Raw genomic sequence first — 18,173 nt, forward strand, 5'->3', positions numbered from 1 at the left:
GTTAAAAAGGTTGAATATGATATGAGGTGCTGTTAAATGCATAATAATACAGAACCAAAAAATATTTAGAATCTATCTAAGATGGCATTATAAAGAATTAAGATTAAAAAGTTATTAGGGAAACTCATAGATGTTTCATGAATATATCCTAACAGCCTATAGGATATTTAAAAAGGTATCAAGTCTACCAAAGAACTACAGGCAGCTAAGGAACAGTAAGGTCAAATAAATAGTTTCCCTAAGGAAAAACACACCAATTGGCTGTCTAATACCAATTGTTCATTGTTGAAACATATGTGTCAGCAACAAGTGAGAATATGTGTGTGTGTGTGTGTGTGTGTGTGTGTGTGTATGAATATGTGATAAAAAATTAATTAAAAAAAGACCAAGAAGAGAATATGACAATACGTCAATGTTTGGAAGAAGGAAAACAAAGTGAGAAATTTTGTAATTACGTGTGTGTGTGTGTGTGTGTGTGTGTGTGTATGATTGTTTAATGATGTTTCAATTGTATAACAACTATATTCTTTGATGAGACTTCAAGAAAGTGGCCATTGCTCCAGGTTTGTATTCATAACTTTCATCTTCTTGAAAAAATAGGTCTACTAATTACTGGGAAACTCTTGCTTTGGTTCTAATATGCTAAGTCATTTTCACTCATTCTGACTAGTACAAGTACTCTTTTGACTTGCATAAACTAAATTTACTTATGGAGAATATTTGATATGAATATCCCAATATAATTTCTAAATTCTGCATTAAATACCCATGAAACATAGACAAATCTTCATTTTGATTTTAAAATTTCCAAAGAATCAATTTTTTGAATAGTACATCCAGTAAACCCAGGAATGCACAAAGGAGGTAGAGACAATAGAGCTTTGAAGGTCTGGATTATCAAGGACCTTCTCTGTGACAGAAAACATGGATGTGAGTTTAGCAGTTGTTGTTATGAATATCTCTGCACTTCAAGACCTTGAGATAATTGTCAACCTTGTGTGTATCCCTGCGCACACATTGGTACAAGTTACTAAGAGCAAAATAGCGAGTAGCTTCATCAGATGACTGCAAATCTGACCATCCATACCAGGAAGTACAGTCATTTTCAACAGCTCCAGGTTGAACCTAAACACAGAAAGAAAAGGATCATATTAATATGCTTGTTCACATTAACTTGTGTGTGCAAGTATGTATATGCATGGAAGGTGCATGTGCAGGAATGCACTCACATGCATTAGATTAGAAGTCATTATTGTTTAAGCATCCACTGCTGGGCTGGCTTCTATCTTTCTCTATTTTTATTCTCTTGCAATGGCTTCTCTTATTTTGAAAGAATTACCAGTGATCTCCATCTTTTTGCCTTCCTAATGTTTGGATAGCAAGGAGTAGTTACTACATATTTTTGTTTTTATGTAGATTCTGGAGTTAAATATGTTTCCAGCAATGAAGCCATTTATAAACTAAGCCATTTCATTATTCTCATTCTGTAAAACTATTAAAGGTTGTATTATGCTAGATAGAAAATGTATTAGTAAAGGGAAGGTTTGTCAAGTATATGGGCTAAGGCACTATGAAGGCATTAGGCCTCTGAAAGCAAACATCATGTGGTAATAAATATGATTTATTCTTTTGTGTCATTGGTATCAGAAAAGTTATATTCATACAAGTATGAGTGAAACTATCTGGACATTTGAATGGTACACATGCTTTTGACAAAAGTTCGATAAAAGGGCTGCCACTTTCTCAGCAGTTTCCTCAGGCATCATTCACACTAATGGGTTTCGGCAGAACATTGTTTTTTGTTTTGTTTTGTTTTTGTTTTTTTCTTCTTTCTTTAAACTCAACCTGTTCCTAATATAGTTTGATATCCCAAATCCTATGAAACTATCAAACATTTCCTTAAGTAGGTTATGGTTTTGGAGTTCCAGGCAGGACCATTATATGATTATCTGTATTACTCAGTAATATCAATACCTTATATGAAAGGTAATCTTTGTGTTAGTATGAGGACCAGCTACTTTCTATTGAGATTACTAGTGTGTGTGGTTCTCAGTAAAGAACCTGAGGAAGGTAGGATATATAAACAGCCTTTCCTTACAGGCAAGGATGCAATGAATTGGATATATATCATACGTGTGTGTGTGTGTGTGTGTGTGGGTGTGTACACAACATATGGTATATCTCAGAAGTGAAGTTTTGAAAATTCACATCCCATCAAACAAATCACCTCTTTGACACAGGAGAGAAACAAAGGAATGTGAAGTATGAGTGGACTCACCCTGCTGATTGTGATCTTCAGTCCCTCCAGAAGGCCTAGAACTCTTTCCTCCAACTCTTTTGTCCTTGACAGCATAACATCAGATGCATCTGGAAGAGCAGCCATTGCAGCCACCATGTGCTTCAGAGGCTCCTCCCAGGCTTGTAAAATACTGATGGTCACTTTCAGGAGATCTTCTGACTAGACAATCATGAAAAATATCCCATTAAATTATGTGAAACATATCAGGATTAATACATGTGGTGGCTGAAAAAAGCTCAAGAGTTCCAGTATTGATTCATTTTTAATAAGAATGTAGAAAATCTTCTTTGCAATATAGGAATAACAATTTTCTATCCCAAAATTATATTTTTCTTCAAGTAGAATCGTTGTTTTCCTTAACAGTGATTTCTGGTGAGTGTCAAACTGATCATGTTTTCAACTTCCGTTGTCCATGGGAAACCAAAGTTTGCACGAGCATAATAGGTGTCTATGGACTTTTCATAATACAAAAAAGATGATACTATAGTCCAAGATCAGTGGTAAAAATCATTTTCACACTCATTAAACAATTGCTCATTAATATATGCATGTCTGCTTTATCACTGTAAAATATTGAAGTAGAAATACAAGGAAAGAAAGAAGACATTCAGAATTATAATGCCTTAAGTATAGATAACTTCTCCTTGCTTCTAGCAGAGCATCCCATTTTTTTTCCTCAGATACTGCATAACAATAGTTCACTGTTATTTTTAATACCAGTAAAGAATGTTGACCTTTTAAGTGTGTGCTCATTGCTAGAGAATATATGAATATCACAGTGCCATTTCTGTTTTCTACTGTCTTGGTAATAATATAAAAATTAAATGTAGGGGAATCTCATGGACATTTTATAGGAAACACATAAAGCATGTGAAGAAAAAAATGTGGGTCAAAATTGATAGCAAAATCCATTGTCTGAAATGTTGCCACCTAGGGACTAGGATTGAATGTGATAGGTAAATAAATATTGGATTCATATTCTACTCAGGATTCATGTGTTGAAATTTGTATAAAAGCATCTGAAGCCTCACTTTTTATGATATTATTAATATTGTGTATTAGAGATCTTTTTTGGGGATTAAATTAAGCAATGTCAATAGAATGCTTTTGAGAATTCTAGACAAGTATATCTGAACAAATAATCACCTCTTCCTGTATCTCCTCTTCATTCATTTACTATTATTATACTCATACTTATTCCTGTTTTTATGTTGAGTACTAGTTAGTAGTAATAGACAGAAAGGGGAAATAGATTATATATATATATATATATATATATGCATGTATGTATATATATATACAAACATACATACATACATATATATATATATGAGACATGCACACATTCAAAGTTTTGTATAAATTATTTTTCAGGCTATTATAGAGACTAGGAGAAAAGATATTATAAATGTATACATTATAGGTACTAAGAAGTTCAGTTACCATTATATCAAAGGTTATTATCAAGATTAACTTAAATTAAGCAGAGAAACTCCCATTTCAGCTCATATTCACTTGAGATACAAGAAAAAACAATGAAGAAACAGAAGTACATCTAAGAGAGTCTTTAAAAGGAAAAAGAAATGAATATTGTCATTAAGTAATATTCTTCCAGTGGAGAGAATATTATTATCATTAGTTCATAAACATTACAGTATCTGCAACTTTCCTACTTTTCTACATACATATAAATGTATAGTCAACCAGGAAAGCCCAAGTTATATTAAACTTTCTAGGATATATAAAGAATAACCCCACAAGAAATGTGCTGTAAAAATATGGTGCTCTGAATGGCCAGTTTATTATCCTGCTTTCCTATGGACAAGCACTTTTCTTAGTGTGAAACTATCAACCATATATTGATTGTTATTCTTCTTCCCTTCTCTCATCTGTGATTATCACACCTGCTATGGCTCCAGTAACCACACACAGCACAAGTATCCTGTACATTACTTCATTTGCTCTTGTGACAACCAGGAGGAAACCTACTTTTGTCTCATGGACTTGTTCGCTGTTTTCTGGAGTGAAGATAGAGGCAGTGTGGCAGTTGTTTAACATCAGGTTCTGTGTCCAAGTTCTCCTACCAAACTTCATATTCTAGAATAAATTAAAAGGTTTTTTTCTATGGAGTAAATATTCAATAAATAGAGTTTAAACATCAGTAATGAATTTTGTAGATATAAATCACTTTAATAAATATTAACTATATAAAAGAAAACAAAGTAATGAAGAAAACACTGTCTACACTTTCTGTTCTTTGGATAAGCAATAGAATTTTCTACCTTCTAGTACTCTTACTTTCTATAGTATTCTCTTGTTCTTTGCCCTTTTGTTTGAAAATAAAACACTAACAAAAATACTCTAAACCTGGAGAATAACTATCACTGCTTTATAATTTTGAAGTGTGTGCTATAGAATAATGTATGTATATTCATCTACAGTTTAATTATTCTGGTCCTTCATGCACATAAATACATAATTCTTTTACCTAGGCATTGGTAAATTAAATATTTACTATTAAGTACTCGTGTGTATGATAAAAGTAGTTTATAATCATTAATGATGTCAAAATCAATCACAAAAATCTAGTTGTATTCTAAGGAAGTATTTACCAATGAGGGAAGGAAAGTTCTTAAAAGTTTTGTTTAATATTTATACATTAGTCTATAGAAAGTGGTTGCCATCATTCCCAACATTCCTAAAGCTATGGCCTTTTAATATAGTTCTTCATGTTGTGGTGATCCCCTGCATGAAAATATTTTTGTTGCTATTTCATAACTGTACTTTTGCTACTGTTATGTATCATCATGTAAGTATCAGTTTGCAGACTATCTGATATGTTGTAATCTCAAAGGAATTATTCCCCATAGGTTGAAAGCCACTGCAATATTAGATGGTATTTAGTGAAGGAATTAATTATAGTTTCAATAATGAAAACTCGTAAATTTGTAGGAGTACAGTGGATTCCTAGAAATAGTATACTGTTGAAAGAATGAGTATTGAATACACAGTGAAAGAAATTGAGAAAACTAGTGAGTGAGAATGGCAAGAGAGAAATGTATTCATTGCAAATCTAAAGGCATATGATCCATATTTTCAACCTGGCACTGATGTTTCTTTCTTCATTGATTAGTCCTAACCAATCAAGAGCATTCACTAGAAATAGGGAAAAAATTTTTCTAAACCTGTCATCCAAGTTAAGTGATGCATTTATCCATGGGAAATTAAAAACAACAATTCTCAGAATTGGTTTGTCTTTTCCTCTTAACATGGTTTTCCAAGGTTTAACTTTACCCTATTTACACAATTTATTACAAATTATTTCTCTGACAACAGATTTCTACAAACTGCTAAGTGAGAATGCCAATTCCGAGGTCCCCTTCATGAAAGACAGGGATTCACAGTGTACCCAATCAATACTTTCTGGGGTTCAAATTAAAATATTTTGCTTTTTAAAAAAGTTCATTAATAAAACTTGAATATCTTTACTGCTTTCTTTACAAGTCTAAGTTTTCGTGAAACTTCCCAATCTCCCCACTTCTTGATATCCTCTTTTTCATTTATTAAATTATTGCGTTTAAAATTTGATTCATGATGAGCTCTGTGTTATAAGTAGGATTTTATGATTGCACCTTCATAATAGAAACCTGAAGGAAGTACACCACTTACAAATTCAATGAACACTTTTGAAGCAAGATCATAGGTGTAGTGTGACAGTTCAACCACACTTTGGTACAGGCTTTCAGTGGACACCTGGGAATTTGGTGATGAGGTCACATGCTCCCAAAGCAGCAAGTTCGACACTACCAGTAAAAGGAGTGTTCCAGCTATAGAGAGAAGTGATACATTAGTGACATTGTATAGGATATTCTGTCTGTTCAGAGTTTCCTGTGCTGCTACAGTCCTTGGTTCTGTACAGATGGAGTCTGGAATTACTTAGCCCAATGTGTAAACTTAGGTGACAAGTGATGTTTCTCTCATCCCCATATTGAGAAGTAGGAGAATACTCTCAGCTTTGGTTTGCCTCAGCAGTGTCTCAACTTTGTAAACATTTTAGCTGAGATTAATCCTGAGTCAAAGAATTCAAGCCATTTTCTATATATTTTAAAGGATTGGGAATTTATGTTCATTTTTACTTCATTAAATAAGTTTTAATTAGTCTATTAATTAATTTTTCTTGCAAATGTTACTTAAAATTTAAGATGACTTGTTAAAACATGCCTTCTTTTCCATTTGCTATGAATGCATGTAACGAATTGCTAAAGTTACAAACTGACTGTCATTGTCTAATGTTCCAGAGCCTAAATTCTCCGTACGTAAATTTATGAAATCAGAGAAATATCTAAGCCCTTACATCTTATGTTATTTTATCCTTCTGTGACTGACACAATTAGACTATTGAATCCTATGTTTTCAATAAAGTTCAACTTCTCAATTTCAGCAACAAGGTTTTTTTTGTTTTGTTTTGTTTGTTTGTTTTGTTTTTTTGTTTTTTTTTCTTGGTCTTGTTTCTTGTTCCGTGAGAAGTCCTGAGCTTGGAAGTTGGTTACAAGAACATGTCCCTTAGACCCATAATAGTGTCCATTTTTTGTCCTCTTGTCAAAAAAATTAAAATAGTAAGCAACTTCAAAATATCTATGGACATTGCATTTGCATGTTTCCTCAGAGAATGGGAATTTATATAGAGAATCATTGATCTCAAGATTGATTTAGCAACTGTCACAATAATAATTCTCAGATCAATATTGTCTTGCATTTTGGTGAGTCATGAAAAGCAACACTTCTCCAAATACCAATAAGAACAAGGACTCTGAGGTTCTATCTAAACCACCATTGTGAAGTAACATACTAATGAAACTTAGAGTATGAATAAAGTGCTACTTACAGAAGCATGGAAGAGTCAAAGAGAGCTGCATTTCAGAGAAGTTCTTCTGCTGTGTAGACTACAAGTATGCTGCTGTATCAGACTGCTTTCCTTCCTTCAACTTAGCACCTTCCATATATACTAACAGGATCTTCCTAAGGTCATGCAGGTCAGCAGGCAGAGGGAAGTAATGTTTTTTTCCAGTGAAAAGTTCCATGGTTATTTCCCCTAAGAAAATAGAAAAATATACCTTATTCTTGATGCAGTCTATCTCTACATGTATTGCTTTGCATTGTGCAACAATGTCCAGGGTTCAAACTATTTTGGAAATCACTTAAGTCATCTCAGTTCAATAATGACTAAGAGTCAGGTCAAATAGGAAAATATGTTTATTTCCTTATATGATCACTCAGGATCAGAGGATTATATTCTTTCTGTCATGTCTGTATGCTCTCTTAATATCTCAAGTGGTGACAAAAGTCTACCACCAGTTCTTATTTTAGCCTTGGGCTGGCATGTTATAACAACAGTCAATTTTTAACATTTTATCAAAACATGGATTTCTCTCTGTTACCAGCAAACTATAAACAGTTACTTTTCAAAAGTAGATACTGTTCTGATATTACGTAGGCAGAATAACAATTGTTTAAAAGGAATTTTGATAGCCATATGATGTTCATCTAAAAAGGCTATGATACTTACTTAGATGATGCCTATGATCTCCTCAGAGACATGCTTTTTTGATGTCTTACAATGTATCACATTGTAAACTTACAGTGTATTACATATTGTTAGCTTTACATCATTTCTGTACATTATTTCTTGTAACCATAACTCATTGCCACTGTAATAGCAGTGCAGGTACCTTACCAGGTGGCTGCTAATTTTACCATATAGCTGAGTTAAAAAAACACTTGTTGATAATAAACCTCTATAGACTTCAAAGTTCTCATTGACACTAAATAAACCATTCCTTGTTTTGAATATTTGAGGTATTTAGAAGCCTGGATTTTTCAGCCACTGAACCCAGAAATGCAGTCTCATAAATAACAGAGTTTACTCTTTTAAAATCTTGTGTGCAACTGAAATTTTGTTTAGAGTAGAATTCGTCTTTGAGAAGATTTTCAAATACTAGTAAGAAAGAGATTTAACCTCTACACTAGGGCACCATTCCATTAACTTCTAAGAGTCGGAAATTGTGATATTCATTGATGGGTACCTTCTTCTAATCCATTAACTTTTTTGATACTTTTTCCTGAAGCTTTTCCAACTGAATTTTGTCACATACGAGAAGCATTATATCATGGGACATTTGTGGACTAGAGTTCTTCAAAGTGTAGAAATTGCCACTGAGGATGAGAATCTGTAGGAGCAATAACCAAAAAGTCATAAAGCTGTAGTAGAATTAAGAAGAGGTCTCAAGACTTAAAAGGGATTGGGTGCTCACATAGACAAGCCTAGGTGAAAAATTGAGTTCTATGTACTTATCTATATACTACCTTCATTCAACCTGAGATGGTTTCTTATGCTGGCATCTTCCATGGTGCTGACTGGATGGAGTCAGTTTCGCTGCCCAGAACATTAAGGGAGCAAGTAAAATGGTAGTCCATTCTGTTTAGCTACTCTCATTACCTTTCTAGATAGCTTAGGGATTCAAGATGTTTATGGGTTCTATCTTAGCGTACTAGATGGTTTGGTAAATATAAGATCTTTATTGTCTTAATGTTTAGCTCAAAGGGCTCAAAGAGTCAGCAATTTCAATTCTGTCTTGTTCTTGCTTCTCGTAGTAATTCAAGGCCCATTTCCAGTTCATGCTCAAGCAAGTAACACCAAATGTGGCATGAATCATAGGTTTACATATCCCATTCACGTTCAGTGTATTTATTTCAAAGGGGAAAAATGCTCTGGGAACTTTAATGCAGAGATAATTTTGAATCCTTATAGCCTGCTGAATCTCAATGCAAATATGCTATCATTTGCTTCCCATGATTTCCTTGATCAACCTTTCCTCCCATTTTCCTGTCCATCTTCACTGTTTACATATTCAGAGAAGCCAAACATCACCTTTAAACACTATTCTGTAGTTTAGTTCTGGTTGGGGCATTAAATTATAAACACAGACAGTAACTTATACTCTGCCCACCAATCTGTTACCTTTTTATTGAAAATTTTATGTTTCTCAGCTATATAACATTTACTATCCATAACTGACCTACAAAATGAGATAGAAAATTTCTATTCCCAATCTTATGTAAGAAAAGATCTCTACAAATACAAGAATGTTAATTTCCTACAACAAATCACATGTGTCTACAGTAGCAAATAAACCATACTGAGCTCCACATCTCTTAATCCACATGAAAGGTCAAGTTAAGCCACTTAATAGTCCTGCATAGATATGATCAGTACCTTGCAATACAGACATTTTTAGAAGTAGGATGCCTGCAAAAAATTGTTGGAGAAATTTTACTTCTCTCTCCTTTTTAAAGGAAGTAAGTAAAGAAAACAACAAAATTCATTTTTCTTCTACCTCTAAATGTTTTACATGATTTTATGGAAATCATAAAAACTCATTTTATGGGTTTATGGGTCCATCTGCCTATAGACCTTTTTGTTCAAAAGCATCTATCAAGAATCTCATGGTGAACTGGCTCCTGTGATTGGAATATAGGAAGTTGCAGCTGTTGGTGAGGTTTTCACATTTATATAATGTATATTGGATAGGCAGATGTAAAAGACTGGGGATCTTTTGATTTTGATATTATTTTGATATGACAGTGTTTCTAGGTCTTTTCTGTATGTGTGTGTGTGTGTGTGTTTAAAGAAATTTTTGACTTCATTTTTAAAAGGTTATTGTAGTGGTCTGAATCTCATAAGTTGGGGTAAAGTAGCTGGATCTTCATGTGACTTTTGCACCAGGGCTAGAATTCAGGTATATGCTAGAGGGGCAGACATCTTCAGTTTTAGATATCAAAGTTATGTCTTTAGGATGACAGGAAAGCAGTTTAATCCAAAGATTGCTCCTCTTGGACTGCAGACGATCATATGAAGATTACTCTGATTGTTGAATTTCATGATTTTCACAGTTGTGGGAAGTGCTTTAGGAATGTTTTTAATTTATTCTGTGCTCTTTGTGACAATCTGTAAAATATATATGTTCCATAGTCTATTGAGCCAATTTCTTGAGTAGAGGTTTGCCATGAGACAGGAAAGCTCATGGATTCTAAATATCTCTCTGACCTTATTGTTATTGGGTTTGGTTTTAGCTTTCTCTCTTTTTTTGTGTCAAAACCTTGTGGCCTCATCTGAAATAACTTTACTGTTAGAGAAGTTAGGAACTGAACCTTTTGTTGCAATGCCTTCCATCTTGGAGGGAAGCTTCTCATGGCTGTCAGTTGTTAAAAGGGGCAGTGGTGAGGCAATGGGCTTCTAAGGGAAGGAAACATCCCATCCTGCAGGAAACCTTATTATTCCCCCGGGGGAGGAAAATACCTGAATACATTCAGAGAGTACTTGCACTTGACTAAATTAGGTCTATTTAATCTCAAACAGGTATAAACTGTAAGAATGCTGATAGGCACTCTCCAACTTGCTATGCTGTGAGGAAGAAGCAGAGACCACCTGATATCTGGAAGAGGTTGACCTGAGCTGATCTGCTTGAAAAAGGAAAAAGAAGAGACCATGCCAGCTGTACTGAAGCCCAAGACCAGTTGCTGCCTGGAACAGGCTGAGACCAGTAAGGGTTCTAACTAGTTGAGCTCTGTCCAAGTTTTATATTGTGCTCCATCCAGATTTCCAGGTTTTTTTGAACTGTTATCCATACTATAGTTTGCTATAGGTTATGTAGCTATCTTTAAGATGTTTTGGGCATGTAAATAAGTCTTTGCTCTTATTCCTATAAGTGACCCTCCAAAATCAAATGCTTCATCAATTGGCATTTGTTGGTGTGACTTCTTTGGTCTGTCACAGAATCTGAGTCTGGGGTAAATAGTGCATTTGTTGGGTTTGGGTTTTGGTTTGTTTGTTTTTAATGTTCCTCTGGAATAGAATCTCACAAAACCCCCAACTGTTTCAGATCTGGATTAGTGATTTTCTTTTAATATGGCAGAAGCTCCATGGTTTTTGCAATAGGTCAAGAGTCATGTAACATGCATGTTCCCTAACAGAATGTACAGTGTTTAAAAAAGTCTCAACTTTATATTAAGAACAACAGGCAACTAAGGAATGCTAAGTGTAAAATGTTCAATACTAGAAACATGAACTCAACAAAACTATACAGACTGGGTAGGTTATTTTTAGCAATATATATACAACTGTAATAAAAATTAGTGAAGGAAAGAGGCCACAAATTTTAAAGAAGGCAAGAAGGAAAACATAGGTCTTGGAGGGAGAAAATGGAAGGGAGAAATGTAGTATATTATAATCTCAATATATTTGTGTACATTGTGTGTGTGTAATGTGTTTAGTGTTAATATAACAATTGCATTGTCTGTGATGAGACTTTGAGAAAGTGCTCATTGCCCATTGTTTGTTTGCATAAAATTCCATCTTCATGGCAAAATGGTTCTTCTGATTACTAGGAAATTGTTGTTCTGGTTCTAATATGTTAGGTCATCCATTCATTCTGACTAATACAAGTACTCTTTTGATTTTTGTAAACTAAAATTACTTAAGAAAAATATTTGATATCATTACTAAATTCTGCATGAAATGCTCATGGAACAATGACAAATCTTCATTTTGAATTTATAAATAATCAGTGTTTATTTTAGAATAACATATCCATTAAACTTAGGAATACACCAAAAGGTAGAGATTCAATGGAACTTTGAACATCCGGATTATCAAGGACCTTCTCCATGACAGTGAACAAAGATTTGAGCTCAGCAGTTGTTGTTATGGACATCTCGGCACTTCAAAACCTTGAGATAATTGTCAACTTTATGTGTATCCCTGCGTATGCAGCGGGCCAGTGTATAAAGAGCAAGGTTGCGAGTAGCTTCATCAGATGACTGCAAATCTAACCATCCAGACCAGGATGTAAACTCATCTTCAACAGATCTGGGCTGAATCTAAAGATGGAAATGAGAGAGATTACACTGTTAGTATTACTTGGTAATAATACCTCCGTGTACATGAATATATATATATATATTATATACATATTACACATATATACATATATACATGTGGGGGGTATACATTTGCAGAATTCATGTACCAGCATTAATAGATCAGAATAAATGTTGTCTAAAGTTCCACAGTTGGTTACCATATTTCTCTATCATTTCTTGAGGTATCTGCTTTTATTTTAGCAAACACCAGTGATCTTTCTGTGATCTAATGTTTGTATACTACAGAGTAGTCACTACATCTCTTTAATTTTATGTGGCTTCTGGAATCAAATTCCTCATACCCAAGAAGGCATTTATCCCGTGTCTTTCTTTAGCCTCATTCTGTAGAAGTGTCAAAGGTTGAGTTACACTTTAAGGAAAATGTATTAATATAGAACAAGTTTGTCATATATTATCTTGAAGGCATTAGGCCCCTTAACATGAGCACATTTTCTGTTGTGTCATTGGTCCCAGAAGAAATATACCAATGTAGAGTTAGACTGAGTTATTGAGAAACTGGGAGATAACTTTTCATGGTATACATGCATTTGACAAAAGGATAATATAAGGGCTTATGCTTTCTCAGCTAATTCTCACAGGGATCATTACTTCTTATGGGTTTGAGAATATTTTAATTTTCTATGTTTAAACTCAATCTATTCTTTATATAATGCTTTCATCCAAATTCATGAACATATTAAACATTTTCAAAATTGCAGTAAGGTTTTGGAGTTCCAAGATTGTTATCAGATTTTCTGAATTAGTCTGAGATATCATACACCATGAAAGCTACACTATATGTTACTATGCAAACCAGATACTTTCAAGAGTACTGGTATGTATAGTTCTCAGTAAAGAACATGAAAAAAATAGATGTATAATTTATACATACATATATATATACACATATATAACACATTTGTACATAAACACACATAGATATACAATTTCATATATTTTATATATATATTAGTTTCAGGCATGAAGTATTGAAATACTTGCTACTCATCAAACAAAACACCTCTTTGACACAGGAGAGAAGCAAAGGAATGTGAAGTATGAGTGGACTCACCCTGCTGATTGTGATCTTCAGTCCCTCCAGAAGGCCTAAAACTTTTTCCTCCAACTCTTTTGTTCTTGACAGCATAATATCAGATGCATTTGGAAGTGCTGCCACTGCAGCCACCATGTGCTTAAGAGGCTCCTCCCAGGCTTGTAAAATATTGATGGTCACTTTCAGTAGATCTTCTGACTAAATAATCAGGAAGAATATCTCACTAAATTACATGAAATTTATGTGGAGGTTGAAAGAAGCTCATAAGCTCCAGTATTGATTTATTATTAATAGGAACTAGAAAACCTTCTAGCATGTGACATGCAAGACAGAAATAACAATATTCTGTCACAGAATTACAATTTACAATTTTCTCAAATAGAATTGATTTTCCTAAATAATGATTTCTGTTTAATGTCAAAATGATCATGATTCATGTTTTGTTTTCACTATACTTCTTCTATTTGTAGTCCTGGAGAACCTCAGCACTTTATGGTCCTAATAACACTACATACTAGAGAATCAGTAACAATGGGCTGCTTTTTAGATCTTCACTATAAGTAAATCTGAGGAAATGCTGAACACTTCCTATACCTATTCATTCTTTAATTGCCATTATTATACTCACACTTTATTTGTAGGAATAACCTATACACACAATATATTCCACACAAAGTGGAAATATATTTGTATCTGTACACATGACATTTTATGTAAATATTATTCAGAAATTTTATGACAAAGATTGAGGCAAAAAATGTTAACAGTTATATATCATAGGTGCTGAGAGATTCTGTCTTCATAGGTTATCATCTGGAATAAGATAAAAATGTGTAGAGGAACCTCTTTTTCACCTTATTTTCACTAGAAATACAAGAGAAGGATGAGTAGTTGTAGAGAAAGTCTTCATAAATTATAAAAACATGTAAGGTCAAAAGAATGTTCACAAATCAAAACTAAATGGATCCTTGGTCCTTAAATAACATTCCTGCAGAGGAGAGTTTGTAGCATTATACCATAAACACAACTATATCTGTAACTCTTCTACATACATATAAATGTATAGTCAACTGGGAATGTTCAACTCATATTAAAGCTCCCCATATAATTAGGGATAACTCTACAGATATTATGTTGTTAAAATATGGTGTGCTGGAAGATCAATTTACTAACTTGCTATCATATGAAGAAGGTTTAATATTAGAGAGAAATTGTCAACCATATAATATCATTGTCTATTTGTCATGTCTTCCCTTCTCTTGGTGCTAAGATTGCCACAGGTTCTATTGACATAGTAACCACATACATCAAAGCTACATACTTTGGTTTGGTGGACTTGTTCTCTGTTTTCTGGAGCAGGAATAGAGGCAGTGTGGCAGGTGCTTAACAACAGGTTCTGTCTCCAAATACTCCTACCAAACTTCATATTCTGGAAGACATTGAAAGGTCTTATTTCTTAATGTTAAACACTGAACAAATATTTTTATAATCATACCCACCAACACATTATATAGATGTATTTTTTTAGCAAATGATAAATATATAGAAATTGAAACAGGAATTAAGACTGTCTGCCTACTTTTCCTGGCCAAGAGAGAAGCAATCTAATTTTAACCCACCATTTTCCTTCTCTATATACTATTCTTTTGTGGTTTTGCCCTTCCTGAATGGCATTGTTTAGAAACAAAGTACTGAGTAATACACATACTGTAAAACACTGAGGGTTTAAGCACTTTTTCTATTTATGTAGTGGCATACACATGTGTGTTCATAGTTATAGTCTATTCCCTTTAAACTGATATTATAAATAAGTACTTCCTTTAAGTACAAAGTTACATCATATGGGTAGGATGCAATCTTACTGATGGTGTAAAAATCAATCATAAAAATTTAGGCACACTCTAATGAAATATTTACCAGTGACTAAATGAATTAAACATATTATATATATATATATATATATATATATATATGTGTGTGTGTGTGTGTGTGTGTGTGTGTGTGTGTGTGTGTGTGTCAGTTGAAGTTTCTATTTGCTTAAGGAATTTATTATCTAAAGTATATATTTTTATTCCTAGAAATCAAGAAATTTGTAAAAGTTTAATGGATTTCTAGGAATATTGTATAACTAAAAAACCATAGATATAGATTTCAGAATGAAAGAAACACTAAGGAGTGAAAATGGCCAGGTAAAGTTATTATATTCACCACAACTCAAAATATATGCTCCATATTCTAATTTTGCCATGGATTTTCCCCTAACTAAATCTAGTACATTCATTAGGAATAGAGATGATAATTCTTTTGAAAACCACAATGCAGTTTGCAATGAAACACTTATCTTGGAAATTTGAAAACATTACTAAGGCTATGGGGGGGCATTCTGACTAGCTACTTCTTTCTGCTTATTATGATTTTCTGTTGTTTAGTTTTAATCTACTCACATAATTCATTACAATTTTCTTACATCACATAACTACAGAGTACTAAATGGAAGTGCCCACATAGATAGGACCCCTTCACTAAGGACAAGAGTTCACAGTACCATGATCCATGTAGTTTGGACTTTGTATCTAAACAAGTTGCTTAAAAATAATTGTTAAAAATTGTACAGTTGCTACATCCTCTACAAGTTTAAGTTTTTATGAAGCATCCAATTGTCCCTTGCCCATGTTTCAATGTCTGTATTTCACTGTTAAATACATGTGAAATTTGTTTCATTAGTTGAGTTTTCTGATTGCCCCTTCAGAATAGGTCCAGTACTTACAAAGTCACTGAAGACTTTTGAGGCAAGTGCATGGGTGTAGTGTGACAATTCAACCATACGTTGGTATAAGCTTCCAGTGGACAAATGGGAATCTGGTGATGAGGCCACATGTTCCCAAGGGAGCAGATTTGACATTGTCAGGAAAAGCAGTGTCCCAGCTACAAAGAGAAATAAAATTGAGATGATCCATTCAAATGAATACACATTAGTGACACTGTGTATGATGTACTGTTCTGAGGACCTTGTGCTACAATACTTGCTTCTGTATACATGAAATCTGGAATAAATTGTCCAATGTGAATAGAGGTAGGAGAATTATCTTGGCCTTTGCTTGCCCCAATAGAGTTTCTAAAATTTACAAACATTTTGAGATGAAATTAGTCCTGAGACAGTGTAACACAAAAAGTAAAAGACCCAGAGACTGATATTGGAGTTCAAACTTCAAGCTGAAGATCAGAAAATTAAAGCAGCTTGTCACAAAGCTCTTACTCTAACTCAGAGCAATCCTGGCTCCACCAAACCTCAGACTGCCTCCTCTACTCAGCATGGCTGGAGAATCCCGAGACTTCAATGTCTTCCTACCCTCGATGTGGCTGGAAAATGAATGCCAGCTCTGAGACCGTGCTCCTATCTTATATACCTCTCAGGAGTCCTGGGATTAAAGATGTGTGGTACTAAGTGCTTATATCATCTTTGTGTAAGCTGTTTCTCTTTATGACTGGATAAATTTCTTATAGTTCAGTGTAGAATAACAGAGATTCATCTACTTCTTAATCCTGAGTCCTGAGATTTCAGGTGTGTGTCTGGTTGATATGTCTTGTGGCTGACTTTGCTTTCTGAATCATCTGGCAAGGTCTAGTCAGTCATGAATAATATATAATATTTAAGCCATTCTTTTCTAATATTTCTAAGTTGTAGTAATGTGTGTATATTTTCCATCTCATTAAAGTTAAATAGTTAGCTAATTCATTCTCATGCAAATATCACTTGAATATTAAGATGACTTGTAAAAACAAACATGCTTTTCCTTTGACCTTTGACCTTTTTTTTTTTTTTGCATGTAACAAATTAGTAAAATCACAAATCTACTCTTCTTGTTTAAATAAGGTTCTAAAATCTAACTCTTCCTCGGGTGGATTTATTTAAGGAGAAAATTGTCCAAACCCTGACAACCTATGATTTATTTCCTCTCTCTGTGACTGTCAAATCATGCCATTGAGCCCAATGTTCTCAAAAAAGTTCACCTTCTCAAATTAAGCTTTTTGATCATTTTTAGTTTACTTTTTTAAGTGTCCAGTACAATGGAAGATGGTTAGAAGTGGGTGCCCATTAGAGACCTGTAACTCTGCTCACTATTTTCCTTATATCAAAAATGAAAATAAAAAACTAAACTAAGTTAAAATAATATATAATGTCTATGAACATTGCTTGGCATATGTCCTCACAGAAGAAGGATTCCCCTAGAGAACCATGGATGTCCAGGCTCATTCAGCAACTAGTTTCCAAAAACTAATTCTCAGCACCCTGTTGACTTTTTTCAGGTAAGTCATAAAATGCATCAGTTCCCCAAATATTATAGCACAAAGAATATATTCCATCCAAACCCATCATCTTGAAATAATACATTAATAAAGTAGGGGAGTATGGATCAATTGTGACTTACAGAAGGACAGTTCAGTCAATGACAGCTTCATCTCTGAGAAGACCTGCTGCTCCGTGAACTACAACACAGGAAAGCTGCTGTAGCTGAGTGCTGTTTTCTCGCAACTCATCACCTCCTATATATACTAACAGAATCTATCCATGGCCTTTTACGTATAGGGACAGAAGAGAGCAAGGTCTCTTGTCTAGGCAAAAGTTTCAAGATTTTATCCACTCAGGAAGTGGATAAAGAAGAAAACTCTTGCCACAGTTCTGGCTCTTTACGTATTATTTTACTTTTTGGAACCATGTCCAGGGTTCAAATTATTTTAGAAATCACAAATGTCATCTCAGTACCTTAATGACTCAGAATCATGTCATGCATAAAAACATATTTATTTCCTCATACTTTTTCTAGATCAGAATTCTATATT

At 33.8% G+C, this 18,173-nt stretch overlaps 2 protein-coding genes across 2 annotated transcripts; both read right to left on the reverse strand.

Annotated features, from left to right (window-relative positions):
* Positions 1 to 910: 910 nt before the first annotated feature.
* LOC127229085 (prolactin-3B1) lies at positions 911 to 7,215 on the reverse strand. Its single transcript, XM_051194094.1, has 5 exons — positions 7,185 to 7,215; positions 5,969 to 6,126; positions 4,289 to 4,396; positions 2,279 to 2,458; positions 911 to 1,125 (listed from the first exon to the last, which is right to left on the reverse strand). Exons 1-5 carry the CDS (start codon positions 7,213 to 7,215, stop codon positions 937 to 939), a joined length of 666 nt encoding a protein of 221 aa, XP_051050051.1. The 3' UTR covers positions 911 to 936.
* A 4,698-nt stretch (positions 7,216 to 11,913) lies between these two features.
* Positions 11,914 to 17,792, reverse strand: LOC127229086 (prolactin-3B1-like). Its single transcript, XM_051194095.1, has 4 exons — positions 17,762 to 17,792; positions 16,099 to 16,256; positions 14,653 to 14,760; positions 11,914 to 12,235 (listed from the first exon to the last, which is right to left on the reverse strand). The coding sequence occupies exons 1-4, from the start codon at positions 17,790 to 17,792 to the stop codon at positions 12,047 to 12,049; spliced, it is 486 nt and encodes a 161-aa protein (XP_051050052.1). The 3' UTR covers positions 11,914 to 12,046.
* Positions 17,793 to 18,173: the final 381 nt, after the last annotated feature.

Source organism: Phodopus roborovskii, unplaced genomic scaffold, assembly GCF_943737965.1.
Source record: "Phodopus roborovskii unplaced genomic scaffold, PHOROB, whole genome shotgun sequence".
Classification (NCBI taxonomy): Eukaryota; Metazoa; Chordata; class Mammalia; order Rodentia; family Cricetidae; genus Phodopus; species Phodopus roborovskii.